Source organism: Macaca fascicularis, chromosome 10, assembly GCF_037993035.2.
Source record: "Macaca fascicularis isolate 582-1 chromosome 10, T2T-MFA8v1.1".
Taxonomy (NCBI): domain Eukaryota; kingdom Metazoa; phylum Chordata; class Mammalia; order Primates; family Cercopithecidae; genus Macaca; species Macaca fascicularis.
In genome coordinates, this window is record NC_088384.1 from 26,439,377 (window position 1) to 26,463,023 (window position 23,647).

Consider the following 23,647-nt stretch of genomic DNA (forward strand, 5'->3'; position numbering starts at 1 on the left):
ATCAAATTTTTGAAGTCATCCAACCCCCTGGTTCCTCAGGGTGTGGTCCGTGAACCAACATCAGCACCTGGGCAAATTCTGAGTCTCTCATCCCAAACTTCCTGAATCAGAACCTGTATTTAACACGGTTTCAAGACCATGTGTATACTTTAAAGTTTGAGAAGTGCTAATATTACTGGAGATTCTTTTTTTTTTTTTTTTTGAGACGGAGTCTCTCTTGCCCAGGCTGGAGTGCAATGGGGTGATCTCAGCTCACTGCAACCTTCACCTCCCATGTTTAAGCAATTCTCCTGACTGAGCCTCCCGAGTAGCTGGGACTACAGGCATGCACCACCATTCCTGGCTAATTTTTGTGTTTTTAGTGGAGATGGGGTTTCACTATGTTGTCCAGGCTGGTCTCGAACTTCTTTTTTTTTTTTTTTTTTTTTTTGAGGCGGAGTCTCGCTCTGTTGCCCAGGCTGGAGTGCAGTGGCCGGATCTCAGCTCACTGCAAGCTCCGCCTCCCGGGTCCACGCCATTCTCCTGCCTCAGCCTCCCGAGTAGCTGGGACTATAGGCGCCCGCCACCTCGCCCAGCTAGTTTTTTTTTTTTTTTTTTTGTATTTTTTAGTAGAGACGGGGTTTCACCGTGTTAGCCAGGATGGTCTCGATCTCCTGACCTCGTGATCTGCCGGTCTCGGCCTCCCAAAGTGCTGGGATTACAGGCGTGAGCCACCGCGCCCGGCCTGGTCTCGAACTTCTGACCTCAAGTGATCTGCCTGCCTCGGCCTCCCAAAGTGCTGGGATTACAGGCATGAGCTACTGCACCCGGCCTGAAGATTCTCTTGTTGTGCATCAGAATCACCTGGGCTAGGTGGCAAGACATACCAGTTCCTGGACTACTTCCTAGAGGTCCTGACTGAGTAGGTATGTGCAGGACCCAGGAATCCACATGTTGGAGAAACTCCAAGTAACTTTTGGGCTGATGGTCCATGGACCAGTGAGAAAGGCTGCTGTAACCCATTGCCCCCTCTCCTGTTGTAGCATCTGCTTACACACCTTGAGTGATGGAGAACTCACTACCTTGCAGAAAGCGAAGTCTACAGTGGGAAAGCTGTTGATGCGATCCTATTCTCACGTAACCTGAGCAAGTCTGAGCCTCACCAACCTGAGGGCACAAAGGGGGACTCTTTCCTGCTTAATGTTCCTACCTGCCTCCTTATGCCTAAGTGGAGGACTTCAGCTATGCTCCTCTTGCCCTGCCCCACTCTACCTGTTTTTCTGGATCTCTCCTGGGATGTCCTGAGAACAAATATGCAGATATTCTTCCATTCTATCCTCTATGAGAGTGTACAACACTCCCTTCAGTGTCCTGGATTTCTCCAACAATGCTAGAATCTGACTCCTCTCACCTCTTTTAGCCAAAAAATTCCCAAAAATTCTCACACAAAGGGAAGCTTTGAGATGTCACCTACTTAGCAATCAGCCAGATTCCGAATCCCAATTTGGTTCAGCTTGATTCAACTGGATCACTTTAGAAATCAGAACGCTTTCTGCAAGGGATAGAAACCCACTTCAAACTGGTTCAAGTAAAAAAGGAAATGTGTTGGCATAACTGAGAAGTTCAGAGACACAGTGGCTTCAAGCATGGCTGGATACAGATGATCGAAATAGGAATCTCTGTTTCTTCAGCTCTTGGCTCTGCTTGCCTCTATGATGGTTCCATCCTCAGACAGGCGCTTCCTATGCAGTGGCAAAGATGGCTCCCAGCAGCCACTGCCTGATATCCCACTGGCTTAGAAACCCAAGCAGAGAAGTGTCTGTTACCTAGTAATTCCAACAAAAGTCCCAGGGCTAATTCTCACTGGCTCAGGTTGGGTCACATGACCATCTCTGCCCCAATCACTATGACTCCAACCTGAGTCCTGTAGTGGGCAGAGTCATCCCCATGCAAACCACACAGACAGAGAGTTGTGGAGAGCATGATTTCTCAGGGGAATATTGGGGCTGGTAGCAGAAGAGGCGATAATGCTGTACAAGTAGAGATAATAGGTGCCCTCCCTACAGTCCCCCTGAGTGGTTGATTTTAATCTGCCCTCTAGAGATAACACATGGTTACCCTCTCCAGAAAATCTGGGCTGTGTTTGGATCTATTCTAAGCATCTCCCTCTTTCTCCACCTGCAGGGCTCCCCTGAAACTTCTCTGTGACAATATGAAGTACCAGATCCTCTCCAGAGCCTTCTATGGATGTACGTATAGGGCTTCATTGCCAGTGTGTCTCCGTGGAGCAGCTATTGGTGCCTGCTGTATGCCAGCAACATCAAGAGATACTGGCTCTGGAATTTGGACCTCTCCTTCTCTATTCCCTAAATGTCTGGTTTTAGTGACATTACATGAACCTCTGTGAGCCTCAGTTTCCTTGTCTACTGACGGGAGAAATTTTATCCCTGGGTCCTGACAGTGGGGTCCCCTGGGGGCAGAGATTTGGTTTAATCACCACTGCATCCCCAGGTGCTGCAGCGGAGGACTTGTTTTCAGGATTGAATGAGGACCACGTAGAAAGCCCCTAGCGCCTAGTATTGCATGCTGTAGATGCTCAATGAATGTCAGTTTCCTTCTCTCATGAGCAGAAGCTGCAGCACGAGTAAGGTGACCTTATCCCTCCCCCAAAACTTAAATATTAAATTCATAATACTTGTGTTCTGATTATTTCCATTTAACAGATGAAGACACTAAGGCACAGAGAGGCAAAATGACTTGTCTAAGGTCACACAGCTAACAAGCAGCAGAGCTGGGACTCAGATCCTGGCCTGTCTGACTCCAAAAGCTTTGTGTTTTCCTCTCTGCTGTCTTGTCTTTTCTTTTTTTTTTTTTTTTTTTTTTGAGACAGAGTCTTGCTCTGTCACCCAGGCTGGAGTGCAGTGGTGTGATCTCCGCTCACTGCAGCCTCCGCCTCCTGGGTTCACGCTATTCTCCCACCTCAGCCTCCCGAGTAGCTGGGATTACAGGTGCCCGCCACCACACCCGGCTAATTTTATGTATTTTTAGTAGAGACGGGGTTTCACTGTGTTAGCCAGGATGGTCTTGATCTCCTGACCTTGTGATCCACTCGCCTCGTCCTCCCGAAGTGCTGGGATTATAGGCGTGAGCCACCATGCCTAGCCTTTTTTTTTTTTTTTTTTTTTTTTTTTTTTTTTTTTTTTTTGAGGGAGAGTCTCACTCTGTCGCCTAGGCTGGAATGCAGTGGCGTGATGTCAGCTCACTGCAAGGTCCACCTCCCAGGTTCATGCCGTTCTCTTGCCTTAGCCTCCCGAGTAGCTGGGATTACAGGCACCTGCCACCACACCCAGCTAATTTTTCTGTTTTAGTAGAGATGGGGTTTCACCATGTTGGCCAGGCTGGTCTCAAAACTCCTGACCTCAGGTGATCCACCCACCTCAGCCTCACAAAGTGCTGGGATTACAGGCATGCGCCGTCATGCCCGTCCCCGCTGTCTTGATTTTTCGGTTTTATTTCCCCAGCCTCACAGCCTATATGGGGAAGATAAAACGTGTGTGTATATTCAGGGATTCTAGAAATATCTTAATACAACCTGCATGGGCCTGTGAAACAGCAGTGGCGCTCACACCCTGAGTGCCTGGAGAGGTGGGGAGAGTGTGACTCCACTAGGGCAGGGGTTTTATCTGTTCTGTTACCACCCATCTGCAGTGCCTAATGCAGGACCTGGCACGAAGCAGGCTTTGGGCAAGTATTTACTAGACCCAAATGGAAGCTCTTCCTGCAGGAAGGGGTGGGGGGTTGAGATGGGTCTGGAACAATGTTGTTGGTCGATGTGGCTCATCCGTGACGGTGACCGAGAACCCGAGTTCTGGAGCGAGGTGGCCTGGTTTCAGATCCCAGCGATGTGACTTGGGCAAGTGACATAACCAGTTTGTACCTCAGTTTACTCCATCTATAATATGGAGATAATGGTCAGGCATGGTGGCTCATGCCTGTAATCCTAGCACTTCCGAAGGCCGAGGCGGGCGGATCACCTGAGGTCAAGATTTCGAGATCAGCTGGGCTAACATGGTGAAACCCCATCTCTACTAAACATACAAAAAAAATTAGCCGGGTGTGGTGGCGCACGCCTGCAGTCTCTGCTACTCGGGAGGCTGAGGCAGGAGAATCGCTTCAACCCAGGAGGCGGAGGTTGCAGTGAGCCAAGATCACACCATTGCACTCCAGCCTGGGCGAGAGAGTGAGACTCCGTCTCAAAAAGAAAAAAAAAGATGGAGATAATAGTAGTAACTAATTTCTAGGGTTGTGGGGAGAATGGGATGAGATAAGTTATGTAACTCTGGGAATAGCTCCTTGCCATGCAGTGTGTGTTGTGTGTTAGCTATTATATCATTGTCATCCTCCTCCTCCTCATCATCATCACTATGATTGTCTCTTTTGTTAAGGTTTAGTCTGCATTCTCCAGAAGGTCCAGGGTTCTCTCTGAGAATTGAGGATGAAATAGTCTTGGAGAGACAGAAGGAAGGGGCACAGCCAGAGCAAACAGCAGAGGCTGGCATTTGCTCAGGCACTTTACCTAACATCCTCCAGGTGCCAGTGTGGGCCAGATAAGGGGTGGCACGTTGGTAGGCATGCTTTAAGAAGGCAGGGCCATCTTTGAAAGCAAACTTGGTGCCCCTTCAGCATCTCCCTGGTTACTGACTTAGGGGGGTCTTTTTAATTCGGCTGCAATTTTTGTTTTCTTTTTTTAAAATTTAAAATTTCTATTTTTATTTTATGTTTTTTTGAGACAGGGTCTCGCCTTGTCATCCCAGCTAGAGTGCAGTGGCACAATTACGGTTCACTGCAGCCTCTACCTCCCTGGCTCAAGCGATCCTCTCACCTTAGCCTCCCAAGTAGCTGGAACTACAGGCGTGAGTTGCTGGAACTACAGGCACGTGGCATCATGTCTGGCTAATTTTTTGTATTTTTTTTGTAGAGATATGGTCTCACCTTGTTGCCTAGGCTGGTCTTGAACTGCTGGGCTCAACAAATCTGCCCACCTAGGCTTCCCAAAGTGCAGGGACTACAGGCTTGAGCCACTGGACTGCCCTGTTTTTAATTTATTTTTTGATACATATATTGTGGTTGTACATATTTTAGGGGTACATAGGATATTTTGATAGATGTATCCATTGTGTATTGATCAAGTACAGGTCATTGTGAAATTCATCACTTCAAACATTTATCTTCATTTGGGGAACATTATGGTTCTTCTTTTATAGTTATTTTGAAATATACAATAAATTATTAACTATAATTTCCCTACTATACCATCCAATACAAGAATGTGTTCCATCTAACTGTATTTTTGTACCATTAACCAACGTCTCTGCATCCTCCTCTTACCTCCTTCCATTCCCAGCCCCTGGTAACCACCAGTCCACTCTCTACCTCCATGAAAACTACTTTTTTAGATTCCATTGTAAGAAAGAACATATGATATTTGTCTTTCTGTGCCTCACATTTTTTGCTTAACATAACCTCCAGTTCCATCCACGTTGCTGCACATGACAGGATTTCATTCTTTTTATGGCTGAATATTCCATTGCATTTGTATACCACGGTTTCTTTATCCATTCATTCATTGATGGACACTTAGGTTCATTCTGTATCTCGGCTATTGTGAAGGGTGCTGTGGTAAACATGAGGGTGCAGATATCTCTTTGATTTCCTTTCTTTTGGATAAATACTCATTCAGCTGCAATTTGAACAGGAGTTGTCCACATTTCACATTCTCTTTCTTGCTGTATGGATTAGAGGCAGACAGAGGCACAGCAAGCCCACAGAGTCACTGGCCACCTTCCTTTCTGCCCCTTCTCTGCCTCTAGCCTATGAGTTAAATGCTTTGGCTTAGAGCAGAGAAGGGTGCCGTCACCCTGACTGAGGCTGAGGAAGGTGATAAGACTTCCCTGTGGTTATAGAGCTATTTAGCAGTCCAGCCAACAAGTGCATCAAGCTCCATCTTCCTTGTCTGGAAAAGGGGAAGTTGACGAGAATTCACTGAGTCATGGCGTTTAGTAAGAACAGGAGTGGGCCAGGTGCAGTGGTTTGTGCTTGTAATCCCAGCACTTCGGGAGGCTGAAGCAGGAGGATCACTTGAGTCCAGGAGTTCAAGGCCAGCCTGGGCAAGATGGTGAAACCCCGGCTCTACAAAAAATAAAAAATTAGCCAGACATGCTGGCTCGTGCCTCCAGTCCCAGCTACTCAGGGGGCTGTGGTGAGAGGATCGCATCAGCCTGGGAGGTTGAGGCTGCAGTGAGCCATGATAATAATAAATAATAGAGCAAGACCCTGTCTCGAAACAAAAATTTTTAAAAATGGGGCATGGGACAGCACTTGGGAGGCCCCATGAGACAAGGTGAGGGGCTTCAGGTGGTGGATGATGACACTTGCCCTCCCTCCCTCAACAGGGCTGGCCTACTGCAGACACCTGTCCACCGTGAGGACCCACCTGTCAGCCCTGGTCAATCACATGATCGTGTCTCCGGACTTGCCCTGCGATGCTGGACAGGGGCTGACAGCCGGGATCTGGGAGCAGTACCTTCAGGACAGCACAGTAAGGCTTAGCCGGGCTTGGTCTGCAGTGATGCAGAGGCTCCAGGGGGGTCATCTTATTATCTGAGAAATAAGCCCAGGACTCGAGCTGATGTGCTTGGATTCTGCATATGCAAATTGGAGTTCCCCTTCTCTTCTTGAGAGTTCCAAGACCTACAGCTCACTTCCGCCCATGAGTAGGGAGATTGAATGGGAGGTAAAACATATGCTCACCTGGAAGTAGTAAAGAACAAATCGGTCTATAAGCATTTATTATTAAGCATCAGCTGGGCCGGGCACAGTGGCTCACGCCTGTAATCCCAGCACTTTGGGAGGCCCAGGCAGGTGGATCACTTGAGTTCAGGAGTTCGAGACCAGCCTGGCCAACATGGTAAAACCCCATCTCTACTAAAAATACAAAAATGAGCTTGCCATTATGGTTGAGTACACCTAAGACTAAAGTGAAATAGGCTTTTAATATTGGAATGTGAATAGGTGAGAGGGAACAGGCCCCGGGGCCCTTCAGGGCAGCCTTCCCACCGCGCATGTGCAGTTAGGACCTGCTGGCCCCGCAGCTTGACTAATTGTAGCTGCAAAACCTTTGCCTGAAAATGAAATTTTAGAAAGAAAACAGACAAACTCAGCCCCACAATGCATCACATACCTGTTAAAGTCATCCTAGTGTGCACAAAAGATATTAGTGTATGATGTAGCAGCTAGAATTGTTCACTTTGGATTAATTTGCTTTCGATAATTTTTTTTTTTGAAATGGAGTTTTGCTCTTGTTGCCCAAGCTGGAGTGCAATGGCACAATCTTGGCTCACCGCAACCTCTGCCTCCTGGGTTCAAGCAATTCTCCTGCCTCAGCCTCCCAAGTAGCTGGGATTACAGGCATGTGCCATCATGCCCGGTATTTTAAGTAGAGACGGGGTTTCTCCATGTTGGTCAGGCTGGTCTCAAACTCCCGACCTCAGGTGGTCTGCCCACCTCAGCCTCCCCAAGTGCTGGGATTACAGGTGTGAGCCACTGCGCCCAGCCAAGAAATTTTCCTAGAGCTGAGTCAAGACTAATAATTGCAAGATAATATTTTCAAATAAGCACACGGCAAAAATGGGCTGAAAATTAATTAAAATATTAATTCATGATAGCCTGCCCTTTCTCTTTTTATAAAAATGGGCTCATCCTACATACTACATATGTTTTACAACTTTTTTTTTTTTCACTTAACGATACACATTGAACATCTTTTTTTTTTTTTTTTTTTTTGAGACAGAGTCTCACTCCGTTGCCCAGGCTGGAGTGCAGTGGTGCAATCTCGGCTCACTGCAAGCTCCACTTCCCAGGTTCAAGCGACTCTTCTGCCTAAGCCTCCTAAGTAGTTGGGTACCACTGCGCCCCGCTAATTTTTGTATTTTTAGAGACACGGTTTCACCATATTGGCCAGGCTGGTCTGGAACTCCTAACCTCATGATCTGCCTGCCTCGGTTTCCCAAAAGTGCTGGGATTACAGGCGTGAGCCACCGCGCCCATCTGAACACCTTTTTATGTGGGTTCCCATAGTTGTATCCCACACTCTTTTACATCTCTGTTGCATACCCGTGTAGGGACACATGTTCACCCATCGATGCGCAGCTGGAGAGTTGCCTGGGTTTGATTTTTTCATACGATGCCACGACAAATACCCAAGTGCCTATGACTTTGCTTATTCACGCCAGGATATCTGAGGGCTAGGTCGAAGAAGCAGGACTGCTGGACCACGGAAGTAGATCATAGAAGTAGATCATACCCCCAGGTAGATCATGGAAGTAGATCATAATGATACAGTTAGGGCATTGCCAATTAGTATTCTAGAAGGATAAGTGCACAGGAGTTGAGGAATATTGGTGAGAAGATAGCTCAGGGTGGCCAGGTGTGGTGGCTTACACCTGTAATCCCAGCACTTTGGGAGGCCAAGGAGGGCGGATCACGTGAGGTCAGGAGTTTGAGACCAGCCTGGCCAACATGGTGAAACCCCATCTCTACTAAAAAAACAAAAATTAGCTGGATGTGGTGGCAAGTACTGGTAATCCAGCTACTCCGGAGGCTGAGGCAGAAGAAGCACTTGAACCTGGGAGGCGGAGGTTGCAGTGAGCCAAGATCACACCACTGCACTCCAGCCTGGGTGACAGAGCGACTCTGTCTCAAAAAAAGAAGATAGCTCAGGGTGGCTGGGTGCAGTGGCTCACACCTGTAATCCCAGCACTTTGGGAGGCTGAGGCAGGCAGATCACTGGAGGTCAGGAGTTCAAGACCAATCTGGCCAACATGATGAAACTCCGTCTCTACTAAAGCCACCTCCTGTTTTTCTGTTGACCAAACTCTTTGCTCCTCCCCACCCACCACAGAGTTACGAGGAGCGGGAGCTGCTGCGCCTCATCTACTATGGAGGCATCCAGCCTGAGATCCGCAAGGCCGTGTGGCCCTTCCTCCTGGGCCACTACCAGTTCGGGATGACGGAAACGGAAAGGAAAGAGGTCGGTTACCCACCATGGGCACTGGGGTCTTTTGCAACAAAAGGAGCCAGATACTGTGGGGCTGGGGAGCTCTGGTTTCATGCTGGACGAAGGAAGGGGAGGGAGATACGGGAAAGATGGGAACCTGAAGGCAGCACTATCCAATAGAAACATAACACTAGCCACATATGCAATTTTTAGGCTTTTAAATTTTGGACTAAGTGTAGATTCACATGTAGTTGTAAGAAATTAATGCAGAGAAATATCGTGCGTCTTTTACCCAATTTTTTTCTGATGGTAACATCTTGCAAAACTGTAAGGTAGTAAAATATCGGAACCAGAGTATTGGCATGGTATAATATACTCATCTTAATCAGACTTTCCCAGTTTTACTTGTGCTCATTTGTTTGTGTGTGTGTGTGTGTGTGTGTGTTTCCCTACAGTTTTCTCACGTGTGTAGATCTGTGTCCATCACCACAGCCCACATGCAGAACATTTTTGATGCTATAAGGAACCCCACGTTGTCCTTTTATAGCCAGACTCACCTCCCCCGTACCCACACCCTGGCCCCAATCCCTGGCAACCACTAATAATATATTCTTCATTTCTATAATTTTATCATTTCAAGGATATTATATAAATGGAATGATACAGTGTGTAACGTTTTGGGATTGACTTTTTTTCACTCAGCATAAAACCTCATCCACGTTGTTGAGAGTATCGAGAGTGAATTCCTTTTGATGGCTGAGTAGTATTCCATGATAGGCTGTAGCACCTGTTGCTAGACAGCTGAGTTGTTTCTAGTTTTTTGGCTGTTACAGATCAAGCTGTAATGAACATTCGTGTACAGTTTTTGTATGAGCATAAATTGTCATTTCTCTGGGATAAATGAGTAAGAATGTAATTGCTGGGTCATATAGTAGTTGCGTGTTCAGTTTCATGTTTATATGAAACTGACAAACTTTCACTGTAGCACATGCCTGTAGTCCCAGCAAGAGGTTCACTTGAGCTCAGGAGTTCTAGTGCAGCCTGGGCAACATGGGGAGACCCTGTCTCTAAGGGGAGAAAATAAACTTCCACACCTCTGCAGTGGCTATACCGTTTTCTGTGTCCACCAGCAAAATAGGAATGATCCACACTTGCATCTTGACCAGAGTTTTGTCTTGTCACTATTTTTTATTTCAGCCACCTGACACGGATAATTGAGATTTCATTGTTATAATTTGCACTTCCCAAACGGCTAGTGAAGTTGAAGGTCTTTTCATGTGTTTATTTGCCATCGTGTATCTTCTCTGGTGAAATGTCTGCTAATGTCTTTTGCCAATCTTCTAATTGGATTGTTTGGTTTTGTTTTCCTGTGGAGTTGGAGAGTCCTTTATATACTCTGATAACAGTCCTTTGTTCAGATAGGTGATTGCCAAATATTTCCTCCCAGTCTGTAACTTTTCATCTTGTAAGCAGGGTCTTCTGCAAAACAAATCTTTAAATTTTTAATGAAACTCAGTTTATCAATTTTTCCTTTTGTGAATTATGCTTTTGGTGTCAAGTCTAAGAAAATTTTGCTGGCCGGGCGCGATGGCTCAAGCCTGTAATCCCAGCACTTTGGGAGGCCGAGACGGGTGGATCACGAGGTCAGGAGATCGAGACCATCCTGGCTAACACGGTGAAACCCCATCTCTACTAAAAAATACAAAAAACTAGCCGGGCGAGGTGGAGGGCGCCTGTAGTCCCAGCTACTCAGGAGGCTGAGGCAGGAGAATGGCGTAAACCCGGGAGGTGGAGCTTGCAGTGAGCTGAGATCTGGCCACTGCACCCCAGCCTGGGCGACAGAGCAAGACTCCGTCTCAAAAAAAAAAAAAAAGAAAGAAAATTTTGCCTAGCCCTAGGTCCTGAAGATCTTCTCTTATGATTTATCCTAAAAATTTTCTATTTTACATTTGACATAAAATCTTTTGAGGGTTTTTTTTTTATATATACAGTCTGTCATTTAGGTCAAAGTTCATTTTTTGCTTTTGGGTCTTCAATTGCTCCAGCATCATTTGTTGAAAAGATGTCCTTCCTCCATTGAATTGCTCTTGCACTGTTCAAAAACAGTTGGGGCTGGCTGTGGTGGCTCACGCCTGTAATCCCAGCACTTTGGGAGGCTGAGGCGGGTGGATCACCTGAGGTCAGGAATTCAAGACCAGCCTGACCAACATAGCGAAACCCTGTCTCTACTAAAAATACAAAAAAAAAAAAATCAGCTGGGCAGGTTGGCAGGCGCCTGTAGTCCCAGCTACTCAGGAGGCTGAGGCAGGAGAATTGCTTGAACCTGGGAGGTGGAGGTTGCAGTGAGCCGAAGTCACGCCACTGCACTCCAGCCTGGGCAATAGAGCAAGACCCCGTCTCAAAAAAACAAAACGACAAAAAAACAGTTGGGAACATACTTGTAGGTCTGTTTCTGGGTTATCCCTTCTGTTCTGGTGATCTGTGAATCTATCCTTCTGCCAGTACCACTCTGTCTTGATTATTATAACACATGTGTAATTTTAAATGTTTTCATATTCTGTTTTTTGTTTTTTTTTTTTTTTTTGAGGTAGAGTCTCTGTCTGTCGGAGTCTTGCTCTGTCGCCCAGGCTGGAGTGCAGTGGCGCAATCTTGGTTCACTGCAACCTCCGCCTCCCGGGTTCAAGTGATTGTCCTGCCTCAGCCTACCAAGTAGCTGGGATTACAGGTGCCCACCACCACGCCCAGCTAATTTTTGTATTTTTAGTAGAGACGGGGTTTCACCATGTTGGCCAGGCTGGCCCCGAACTGCTGACCTCGTTATCTGCCTGCCTCGGCCTCCCAAAATGCTGGAATTACAGGCATGAGCTACCGCGCCTGGCCTTAAATGGATTTTTGACTTAAGATATTTTCAACTTATGATGCATTTACTGGGACATAACTCCATCATAAGTCGAGAAGCATCTGTAATTATAAGTTCACAAGAAGCTGCAAAAATAGTAACAGAGGTCCCAGATACCCATCACCCAGCTTTCCCCAGTGGTAACAGTTTATGTAACTAAAGTATACTGTCAAAAGCAGAGCGTTAACGTTGACACAATACAAGTAGCTAGACTGCAGGCCTTACTAGAATTTCACCAGGTTTTGCATCTGCTTGTGTATTTTTTTTTTTTTTGAGACGGAGTCTCGATCTGTTGCCCAGGTTGGAGTGCAGTGGTGCAATCTCAGCTCACTGCAACCTCCGTCTCCTGGGTTCAAGCGATTCTCCTGCCTCAGCCTCCCAAGTAGCTGGTACTATAGGCGCCTGCCACCACGCCCGGCTAGTTGTTTTTTTTTTTTTTTTTTTTTTTTTTTTTGTATTTTTAGTAGAGGTGGGGTTTCCCTAGGTTGGCCAGGCTGGTCTTGAACTCCTGACCTTGTGATCCACCCACCTCAGACTCCCAAAGTGCTGGGATTACAGGCGTCAGCCAACCGCACCCAGCCTAAAATCTGGTGGTATTTTACACTCCATATTCTTGTATCACTTGTACTATTATTTACTTAAATTTGTCTTTAAATTGACTCACTTAAGATTTATACAACTTACTTTAAAAGATATTTTATATCCCTGCCATAAACAGGAAGCCAGTATAACTGGCCGTGAATAGAAGGAAACTATAAAAATAGAGTAAGACTAAATGGTGCAGTTCTGTTCTAAGTAGATGTTATAGCCTGCCTAAGGCTTGTCCTCTCTTTTTAAAAAGGGAGATTATGTTTGGGAGGCCAAGGCAAGAGGATTGCTTGAGGCCAGGAGTTCAAGACCAGCCTGAGCACAATAGCGTGACCCGCATCTCTACAAAAAATTTAAAAACTAGCTGGGCGTGGTAGCATGTGCTTATAGTCCTAGCTACTCAGGAGGCTGAGATGGGAGGATTGCTTGAGCCCAAGAGTTGGAGGCTGCAGTGAGCTATGATTGCACCACTGCACTTCAGCCTGGGTGACACAGTAAGACCTATCTTAAAAAAAATAAATAAATAAAGGATGGAGGGGAGATTGTAAAGTATCGAGAAGTGTGGGAAGCACAGGAGCACCAGACTGGCCCTTTCTCCCTGGAGTAAGCAGAAAAGTTGAAGGAGAGTTGAAAGCAGAAAGTTTCTGTAGTTCTGTATTATAAGGACCCATGCCAGTGAAATGTCTGTTCATCTCAGTACTGGTGTGAGGCCCCTCCACACTTCACCCATGCCTGATGGCTTCCTGGGCAGTCAGTAACTGACAACTCTGATGTGCAGAGCCCCATGCTCAGAGCTGGAGGACGCAGAAGCGCATTAGGTGAGGTCCATCCCAGTTTTGTGGGGGTTGTGGTGGTCCCTGGTGGGATTGAGGCAGCCCCAAGGACTGCAGGAGCACATGGGAAGCACCTAAGCTGGGCAGGTGGGAAGGCGGTCAGAGGAGACTCCTGGAGGAGCTGGTTGTTCCTATATTATCGGAAGGAATTACTTTTCAGGCCAAGAGGGTGAAGAAGGGAAGAGAAGACAGCACAGGCAGAGGTCTGGAGGGGAGACCAGCGTGACGTGGCGTGTGTCCGCGTGGGTTTAGAGAGGGGCAGGAAGGGCATGGTGGGCGTGAGTTGCTGAGACATCCAGGACTAGGATGGTGGAAGCAGCAGTGAGAGAGGAGGCTGGAGAGGAAACAAGGATCACGACTGCTAAGTGGTGCATGAATCGGAGGGGCCCGGCTGCAACGGAGACCTGGATGGAGGCTGCTGGGGCCATGCATCTAGGTGAAAGTGGTGTAACCCTGGCCTAGGATGGCAGTGGGAATTGGGAGGTGGGTAGGGAGGGCTTGGAGGAGTCTCAGGGAAGTGGGCAGGAGGGAGCGGCTCAGGCGAGGCCCTTGGACAGGATGGACCTGAGTCCCCCTCCCGAAGTCCTGAGTAACCATAGGAGAGGGTCGAGCTCCCCACCCTCTCTTTTCCCCTCCTGCCTCTCCTTAACCTAAGTCAGCCTATCTGTCCCCATGGTGCCCAGAGGTCTGGCAGACGCAGAGCCTGTTACCTGGGCTGTGTCACTCAGGGACAGTGGAAGCTCCCCACCTCTTGGTTGAATCCCACAAGGAAAAAGCTGGGAATCTGTGGCCCTTCTGTAAGGCCATTGCTGTAAGGAAAGGAAGAGGGTTGGTTTTATTCGTATTGTATCCTCAGCACCTGTAGCCCATGTGGGGCACATGGGAGGCCCTCAGGTCATGCGTTGATTGAGTGGATGGGTGGAGGAAGGTTAGCATCTTGCTCATCTTGTATTCCATATGGCTAGTGGTGCCTGGCATGTAATAGGTACTTATCAAATTAAATGAATGAGTGAATGAATGGATGAATGAATGAGGAAAGAGAGAGGGAAGGTAGTAAAAAAGAATGAAACAGTCTTCTCACTTTTGGCCAGGCGCGGTGGCTCACATCTGTAATCCCAGCACTTTGGGAGGCTGAGGGGGCGAATCACAAGGTCAAGAGGTCAAGACCATCCTGGCCAACATGGTGAAACCTCGTCTCTACTAAAAAAAAAAAAAATACAAAAGTTAGCTGGGCGTGGTGGCACATGCCTGTAGTCCCAGCTATGTGGGAGGCTGAGGCAGGAAAATCCCTTGAATCTGGGAGGCTGCAGTGAGTCGAGATCGCGCCACTGCGCTCCAGCCTGGTGACAGAGCAATACTCTTTCTCAAAAAAAAAAAGAAAGAAAAAAGGCAACAGTCTTCTCACTTTTATATCCCCAGGGCCTGTGTACTGTCTAGCACATAGTAGGGACTCAGTAGTTGAAATGTATATATGTGTGCATGAATGAATAAAGGAAGGAGGGAAATAAAGAAAGAAGTAGCCTTGCTCCCTCTGTGTCTTCAGAGCCTAACCAGTGCTAGGAGTAGCATAGTAGGTGCTCAGTTAATATGTGCCGGATGTTAACTGCGTGAATGTTGGATGGGTCCGAGTCACTCTCTTCCAGGTTGCTCTGGCCCTCCCCATGGGCCCCTTTGTTGACACCTCAGGTGACATTGCATCTGCCCTGGCAGGTGGACGAGCAGATTCATGCCTGCTACGCACAGACCATGGCCGAGTGGCTGGGCTGCGAGGCGATCGTGCGGCAGAGGGAGCGGGAGTCCCATGCGGCCGCCCTGGCCAAATGCTCATCTGGGGCCAGCCTGGACAGCCACCTGCACCGGATGTTGCACAGGGACTCAACCATCAGCAACGAGGTGATGGGCGGCTGGCCTCGGGGAGCATGGGCACTGGGGACGGTCAGGGTCTGCTTCACTGGGCTGTTCTAAAAGTGGTGAAGGCTGGGTATCTGGGGCCTGGTGACAGTCTCACCCCTGGCTTTTTCTTTAAGAGTGTGGGGTGACTTTGGAATCAAACCTGAGTTCAAACTCTAGTCCCACCATTTTGTAGTTCTGGGGTTTCCTACCAGTAACTCTTCTTCTGGGCCTCAGTTTTCTGCATCTGTAAAATGGGAATAATCAGGTGTAGAGGAGGTTTGTGTAGAGTCCAAACAAGATGATGTATATAAAGTGCCTGGTACACTGCCTGACTTTCATTGATTCAACAAATGCTTATTGAGTATCTACTATGTACAGGTACTATCAGGAATATCCTGGGATATCAGGAATGTTCCAGTGACACAGACAGACTGCCAGAACCTCCAGTTTAATAGCCCAAAGTAGGAGCTCAGAAAAAAAGTTAATTCTTGGCTAGGGGTGGTGGCTCACTCCTGTAATCCCAGTACTTTGGGAGGCCAAGGCAGGTGGATCACCTGAGGTCAGGAGTTCGAGACCAGCCTTGGTCAACATGGTGAAACCCCATCTCTGCTAAAAATACAAAAAAATTAGCCAGCCGTCTGTAATCCCAGCTACTTGGGAGGCCAAGGCAGGAGAATCACTTAAACCCGGGAGGCGGAGGTTGCAGTGAGCCGAGATTGCGTCACTGCACTCCAGCCTGGGCAACAAGAGTGAAACTCCCTCTCAAAAAAAAGTTAATTCCCTTCACCAGTGATTGTATCAGTCATCAATTGCCATAATAACTGTATGTAACAAACAACCACCAAAAATCAGTGACTTCCAACAGTCAGCATTTATTTTTGCTCACAACTCTGTGGGTCAGCTGGGAAGGTCTGTTCTTCACTGGGCTGGGTGAGGCTTATTCCGTCACTGGCTGTCCGTAGCTGGTCAACTAAAACATTTGTTTATCTTGGTTGGGCTCTCTTATTTGTCTGGGGTGACTCAGCTGTGCTCCACGTGCCCCACTGCCCAGCAAATGAACCTGGACATGCTCTCACGGTGAAAGCAGATGCCGCAGAGAGAAAGCAGAAATGCACAAGGGTGTTCTAAGCCTCTCCTGAATCAAGTGTGTTAACATCCCATTGACAAAAGCAAGCAACACGGCCACGTCTAGTGTTAGAGTAGGCAAGGACTATGAGTTTATAGGGCAGAAGCATGTATACAGGGATCAGGTTAAAAAAAAATGTGGAACCATTAATAGAACCAGTTACTCTGTGCGTTGAACTGAAATATTAGCAAGAAGTCTCAGTTACAGAGCAGTTAAAGGCGGGGTGCTAGGCCGGGCGCGGTGGCTCAAGCCTGTAATCCCAGCACTTTGGGAGGCCGAGGCGGGCGGATCACAAGGTCAGGAGATCGAGACCACAGTGAAACCCCGTCTCTACTAAAAATACAAAAAATTAGCCGGGCGCGGTGGCGGGCGCCTGTAGTCCTAGCTACTCAGGAGGCTGAGGCAGGAGAATGGCGTGAACCCAGGAGGCGGAGCTTGGAGTGAGCCGAGATCGCGCCACTGCACTCCAGCCTGGGCAACAGCGTGAGACTCCGTCTCAAAAAAAAAAAAAAAAAAAAAAGCGGGGTGCTGTAGTTGCAGAGGTGAGAGGTGGGAACCTAGAGGTCAAAGTGGTCTCTGAAGAGGCTCCAGGAAGCAGGGAGTGGTCCCCTCCTTTCATTTCACAGCTAGGAAACTGATGCTCTGAGGGAGGACTTGTGCAAGTTAGGAATAGAGATGAAACAAGACTTCCTGGGCTCCCAACCCAGCAGTCCTTCCTACTCTGGGCAAGGGTGCAGCCTCACCCTCCCTCCCTCCCGCTCTTTCTTCTCTCAGTCCTCCCAGAGCTGCAGTTCGGGCCACCAGAACATCCGCCTGCACAGCGACTCCAGCAGCAGCACACAGGTGACCTTGTGGAGGCCCCGCCCCCTCCCACCCACGCCTCTCCCTTCCACCTGGGGTCATGGGGATTGGGTGTCCGTCACCTGTAGGTCACTTTTTGCTTCATTTGTTTTAGCTTTTTTTTTTTTTTTTTTTTTTTTGAGACGGAGTCTCGCTGTGTCACCCAGGCTGGAGTGCAGTGGCGCAATCTCGGCTCACTGCAAGCTCCGCCTCCCGGGTTTACGCCATTCTCCTGCCTCAGCCTCCGAGTAGCTGGGACTACAGGCGCCCGCCACCACGCCCGGCTAGTTTTTTGTATTTTTAGTAGAGACGGGGTTTCACCATGTTAGCCAGGATGGTCTCGATCTCCTGACTTCGTGATCCACCCGCCTCGGCCTCCCAAAGTACTGGGATTACAGGCTTGAGCCACCGCGCCCGGCCTGTTTTAGCTTTTTATATTAGCATTAAACATTGTTTTTTTTGTTTGTTTTTTGTTTTTTGTTTTAGTAATGCAAGAAATATATGGATCTATCACCCCTGCAAAAAACTAAAACATTGCAGAGAAAGTCAAAGTCTGCTTTGATCATCCTTAATCTCTGCCTGCCCTCCTTTGAAATAACACCGCTATCATCAGTTTGCTGTGTTCCTTTCAAAACCTTCTGCATGCCTGTACATACACAGAAATATGTAGATAATCTATAGCAATGTTTGATAGTTTTTAAAAAAGTGTACTTAAGTGCCATCATATATGTTGTTCAACAACTTTCCATTTCAATCAGTGAAAAGAGATGACTCAATCTCACTCCGTTTTTAAAGAAAAATGCTGGCTTGGCACGGTAGTTCACACTTGCAATCCCAGCACTTTGGGAGGCCAGGATAGGCAGATAGCTTAAGCCCAGGAGCTCAAGACCAGTCTGGGCAACATGGCAAACCCTGTCTCTGCAAAAAATACAAAAAATACAAAAAAAAATTAGTTGGGCATGGTGGTGCATGCCTGTAGTCCCAGCTACTCTGGAGGCTAAGCTGGGAGAATCACCAGGGCCTAGGAGGTTGAGGCTGCAGTGAGCCATGATCACACCACTGCACCCCAGCCTGCGCGACAGAGAGAGATCCTGTCTCACACACATGTACACACAAAGCCAAGTGCTAAAACATGCATAGTGTGTTGTCACCTTTTATGTAAGAAGAGGCAATATTAATGTCTGTATGTATTTGCTTCCATTTTGGAGAACAGTGTAAGGAGAAACCAGAAACGAATCAGAATGGTTACCAAGAGAGGAGGGGCAGAGACAGAAGCTACATTTCCTTGAATATGCCTTGTTTCTTAATTCTGATTTTGGAGTTAAAAAAACCCTCTGGTTCTGGCTCTGAAGCTAGGTAAATATTTTACATAATTTAAATCAATTGAATCAAAAAGAGGTTTTTGAAAACACAGAAACACATGAAGCTAACCATAGATCAAGTTGGTGACATAAACACGCAGGGAAGAAATATTTCAAGTGACTTTGGAACATGATCTTTAACTGTGTACCCTTGATATGACCTAAGGACACAAAGAATCACAAAAAAATCTCTAAAATGTATTCTGGAGATTTTTTTCATAGTATTTCATGTATTATCTAACTTTAAAAATTGATTCATAGTAGTCAGCCGCATGGTGTAAAAGTAATAGGGGTTTTTTTTGTTTCTTTTTTTGTTTTTGTTTTGTTTTGCCTTTCCGTGTGTAAACTAATTTTTTTAATGAGAAGAATTATGTTTACATGAGGCTGGGCGTGGTGGCTCACACCTGTAATCCCAGCACTTTGGGAGGCTGAGGCAGGTGAATAACCTGAGATCAGCAGTTCGAGACCAGCCTGGCCAACATGGTGAAACCCTGACTCTACTAAAAATACAAAAACTAGCTGGGCATGGTGGCACTTGCCTGTAATCCCGGCTACTTGGGAGGCTGAGCAGGAGAATCACTTGAACCCAGGAGGCAGAGGTTGCAGTGAGCCAAGATCATGCCACTTCACTCCATCCAGCCTGGGCAACAGAGCGAGACTCCATCTTAAATAAATACATACATACATAAAAATAAAATTATGTACACATGGTAAAAGTCTATATGACGAAAAGCTATTGTCTCACCTTATTTTGATTCCCCAGTATCCCCTTCTCAGAGTCAACTGCAGGCGGGGCACGGTGGCTCCCACCTGTAATGCCAACACTTTGGGAGGCCAAGGTGGGTGGATCATCTGAGGTCAGGAGTTCGAGACCAGCCTGGCCAACATGGTGAAAGCCCGTCTCTACTAAAAATACAAAAATCAGCCAGGTGTGGTGGTGGGCGCCTGTAATCCCAGCTACTTGGGAGGCTGAGGCAGGAGAATCGCTTGAACTGGGGAGGCGAAGGTTGCAGTGAGTCGAGATTGTGCCACTGCGCTCTAGCCTGGGCAACAAGAGAGAAACTCCATCTCAAAAAACAAAACCAAACAGACTCAACTGCATTACTTTCTTGTTTCTTTCTGGGTTATTCTATGCATAGAATATGTTTTTATTGTTGTTTGAGACAGGGCCTCACTCCCATCACCCAGGCTGGAGTGCAGTGGCATGATCACAGCTCACTGAAGCCTGGACTCACCGGGCTCGGGTGATTCTCCCACCTCAGCCCCCTAAGTAGCTGAGACCACAGGTGTGCACCACCATACCAGGCTAATTTTTTGTATTTTTTGCAGAGACCGGGTTTCACCATGTTGCCCAGGCTGGTGTCGAACTCCTGGGTTCAAGCAGTCTGCCTGCCTCGGCCTCCCAAAGTGCTGGGATTGCAGGCGTGAGCCACCACGCCCAGCCTAGACCACTTTCTTATTCGTCACAAATAGGAGCATACATTACACTTTACTTTGCCTCACTCTTTTCACTGACTGTATGGTATTCCAGTGCATGCTTGATCCATATTTAAGCCGATCACCTGTTGTTGGATATTTAGTCTGCTGCTGTAAGTAGTGCTGCAGTGGACATGCTGGTCCATCTGTTTTTGTGCACCTTGTCCTCAGGTGTTTGAGTCTGTGGATGAGGTGGAGCAGGTGGAGGCTGAAGGCAGATTGGAGGAGAAACAGCCCAAGATCCCCAATGGGAACCTAGTGAATGGCACTTGTTCCCCAGACTCGGGTCATCCTTCCTCCCATAACTTCTCCTCGGGCCTCTCAGAGCACTCGGAGCCCAGTCTGAGCACAGAAGACGGTGTCTTGGATGCCCATCGGAACACTCCCCCGGTGCTGCGACCTCGGGATGGCAGCGTGGATGACAGGCAGAGCAGCGAGGCCACCACATCCCAGGATGAGGCTCCCCGGGAGGAGCTGGCCGTGCAGGACAGCCTGGAGAGCGACCTCCTGGCCAACGAGAGCATGGACGAGTTCATGTCCATCACGGGCAGCCTGGACGTGGCCCTGCCTGAAAAGGACGATGTCGTGATGGAGGGCTGGAGGAGCAGCGAGGCAGAGAAACGTGGCCAGGCAGACAGCGAGGACAACCTCTCGGAGGAGCCTGAGATGGAAAGTCTCTTCCCTGCCCTGGCTTCTCTGGCTGTGGCTACTTCTGCCAACGAGGTGTCCCCTGTGTCTTCAAGCGGCGTCACCTACTCTGTAAGTCACCAGGACCCTCCGTTCCATTTCCTTTTTTCCAGCTACAGGAGGGTGAGATGTACTACAAGCCCATTATCCAGAATGACCCCAGAGTCAGACCTCTGGTTCGTTGCATTTTTTCCATCATGGAGGATTCACTGTAGAAACCCATTTGGGAGAGAAGATAATACAGTATTTTAAAATGGGGGCTGGGCACGGTGGCTCACGCCTGTAATCCCAGCACTTTGGGAGGCTGAGATGGGCGGATCACGAGGTCAGGAGATTGAGACCATCCTGACTAACACAGTGAAACCCCATCTCCACTAAAAATACAAAAAATTAGCTGGGCGTGGTGGTGGGCACCTGTAGTCCCAGCTACTCGGGAGGCCGAGGCAGGAGAATGGGGTGAACCCGGGAAGCAGAGCTTGCAGTGAGCCGAGATCATGCGACTGTACTCCAGCCTGGGCGACAGAGTGAGTCTCTGTCTCCCAAAAAAAAAAAAAGACAAAAAGAAAAGGCCGGGCGCGGTGGCTCAAGCCTGTAATCCCAGCACTTTGAGAGGCCGAGATGGGCGGATCACGAAGGCAGGAGATCGAGACCATCCTGGCTAACACGGTGAAACCCCGTCTCTACTAAAAAAATACAAAACTAGCTGGGCGTGGTGGCGGGTGCCTGTAGTCCCAGCTATTCGGGAGGCTGAGGCAGGAGATCTCAGTGAGCTGAGATCCAGCCACTGCACTCCAGCCTGGGTGATAGAGTGAGACTCTGTCTCAAAAAAAAAGAAAGAAAGAAAGAAAAAAAGAAAAAAAAAAGGCAGGCTTTGTCGTCAACAGCCCTGGGTTCAAATCCCAGCTTCAGCAAGTCATTTTATTCTTCTGAGCCTGAGTTTTTCTGTGTGTGTCTTACTTCTCTTCCTGAGTTGTTTTCAGAATGAATGAGTTAAAGTCCTGTGTGCCTGGCACATAGTAAGCAGTCAGTCAACAGCAGCCTTGGTCATGAGCATCGTGATTTAGAGTTAGGTCCAATACTTTGTAAATACTCAAGTTTGGTTTCTTACTAGAAAGCCCAAGCCAAAGGCCATCAACTGAAAGAGAGGATCATATTTATGATTATTTTTTAAAGAACTTGTTATTTCTTTCAAAGATAGGCAAGCCCATAAAGAGTGAAACACAGAAAAGGCTGGATATAAAACCCAGAAGATACCTGCCCCATCTCACCCTATTTAACCCTCCACAGAGGCAATCATTTTACTTATTCTGCCCAAATTATTTGGTGTTTGCCCCCAGGTCTCTAACACACTGGCATTGCTGCTTCTTGATCTCTCTTTCTTTCAGTTTCAGACATTTTCTAGTGACTTCCCACTATGAAAGAGGATGGTTCAGTTCCCATTTCTTCCCGACTTCCAGCTCTCACCACACGTGACACCTTCTCATCCCTGTCCTTCTAATATAGTTATGTAATGATTTAGTTAAATGTGTACAGTGTTAGCCGGGTGCAGTGGCTCACGTCTGTAATCCCAGCACTTTGGGAGGCCGAGGCAGGCAGCTCACGAGGTCAGGAGATCGAGACCATCCTGGCTAACACGGTGAAACCCCGTCTCTACTAAAAATACAAAAAATTAACCGGGGATGGTGGTGGTCGCCTGTAGTCCCAGCTACTCGGGAGGCTGAAGCAGGAGAATGGCATGAACCCGGGAGGCAGAGCTTGCAGTGAGCCGAGATCGGGCCACTGCACTCCAGCCTGGACGACAGAGCGAGACTCCATCTCGAAAAAAAAAAAAAATGTGTACAGTGTTAATATTTTATGCATCTACTGTAAATGTCAGTGCTTGCATCATTTTAACAGAGTAATATGTAAGCCGTGTAGTAAACCATCCTAATTTTTGTCTTTCCTGTAAAAAATTTGTTTTTCCTAGATGTGTTTTCATTTTCCTGTTTTCTTTTTCTTAGTTTGCTGCATATTTAAAGTGAGTTCACCCCCAGAAGTCTTTGCCACTTTCCTAAATCTATCTTCAGACATTCAAACATACCAGGTTTTTCATTTATTCTATGTGTCCAAGGACTTCTCCCCAAAAGCCTACTGACGCCCTCCACTCCACTGCACCTGATGTGTCGTTATCATTCACGATCTTCCTCCATCCTGATCTTGAGCTTTCTTTTGTGTCACTCATGTTTTCTCTTTCTTAATCTACTCTCTTAGATGAAGCACGTACCTCAGTGACTTCCACATTTTTCGCTTTTTTTTTTTTTTTTTTAGATTGAGACAGAATCTCGCTCTGTCTCCCAGGCTGGAGTGCAGTGGCACGATCTCGGCTCACTGCAACCTCCGCCCCCCGAGTTCACGCCATTCTCTTGCCTCAGCCTCCCAAGTAGCTGGGACTACAGGCACCCACCACTACACCCGGCTAATTTTTTTGTATTTTTAGTAAAGATGGGGTTTCATCGGGTTAGCCAGGATGGTCTCGATCTCCTGACCTCGTGATCCACCCGCCCTGGCCTCCCAAAGTGCGGGATTACAGGCATGAGCCACCGCGCTTGGCTTGCTTCTCTTTTTTATCATTTCTTTGTCTTTCTGTGCTGAATTCTGGATCGTTTCTTCAGATCGCCTTTCAATTGAGCAATTCTCTCTTCCAGAATATTTTATTTTCTGTCACCTGTCTCTAGTGTTTAATATTTTTTTTAACATTTTATTTGGCCTTTCTTCAAATATGCTATAAAATGACCTGCTTGATTATTTCATATAGTCTCTTGTTCTGTTTTTTTTCTTTTTTTAGACAGTCTCCTTCTGTCCCGTCGGTTGGAGGGCAGTGGCGCAATCATGGCTCACTGCAGCCTTCACCTCCTGGACTCAAGCGATCCT

The 23,647-nt window shown here is 47.5% G+C and overlaps 1 protein-coding gene across 3 annotated transcripts in view; it reads left to right on the forward strand.

Moving 5' to 3' along the window:
* Window positions 1-23,647, forward strand: part of SGSM1 (small G protein signaling modulator 1) — a 120,482-nt gene that overhangs the window by 70,414 nt on the left and 26,421 nt on the right. For all 3 annotated transcript variants that reach the window (XM_005567744.5, XM_005567746.5, XM_065522345.2), the window contains 6 exons: window positions 2,164-2,228; window positions 6,432-6,577; window positions 8,939-9,067; window positions 15,065-15,247; window positions 17,148-17,216; window positions 20,222-20,809. In XM_005567744.5, coding sequence (XP_005567801.2) covers window positions 2,164-2,228; window positions 6,432-6,577; window positions 8,939-9,067; window positions 15,065-15,247; window positions 17,148-17,216; window positions 20,222-20,809 — 1,180 coding nt within the window. The remainder of the gene's footprint in view (window positions 1-2,163; window positions 2,229-6,431; window positions 6,578-8,938; window positions 9,068-15,064; window positions 15,248-17,147; window positions 17,217-20,221; window positions 20,810-23,647) is intronic.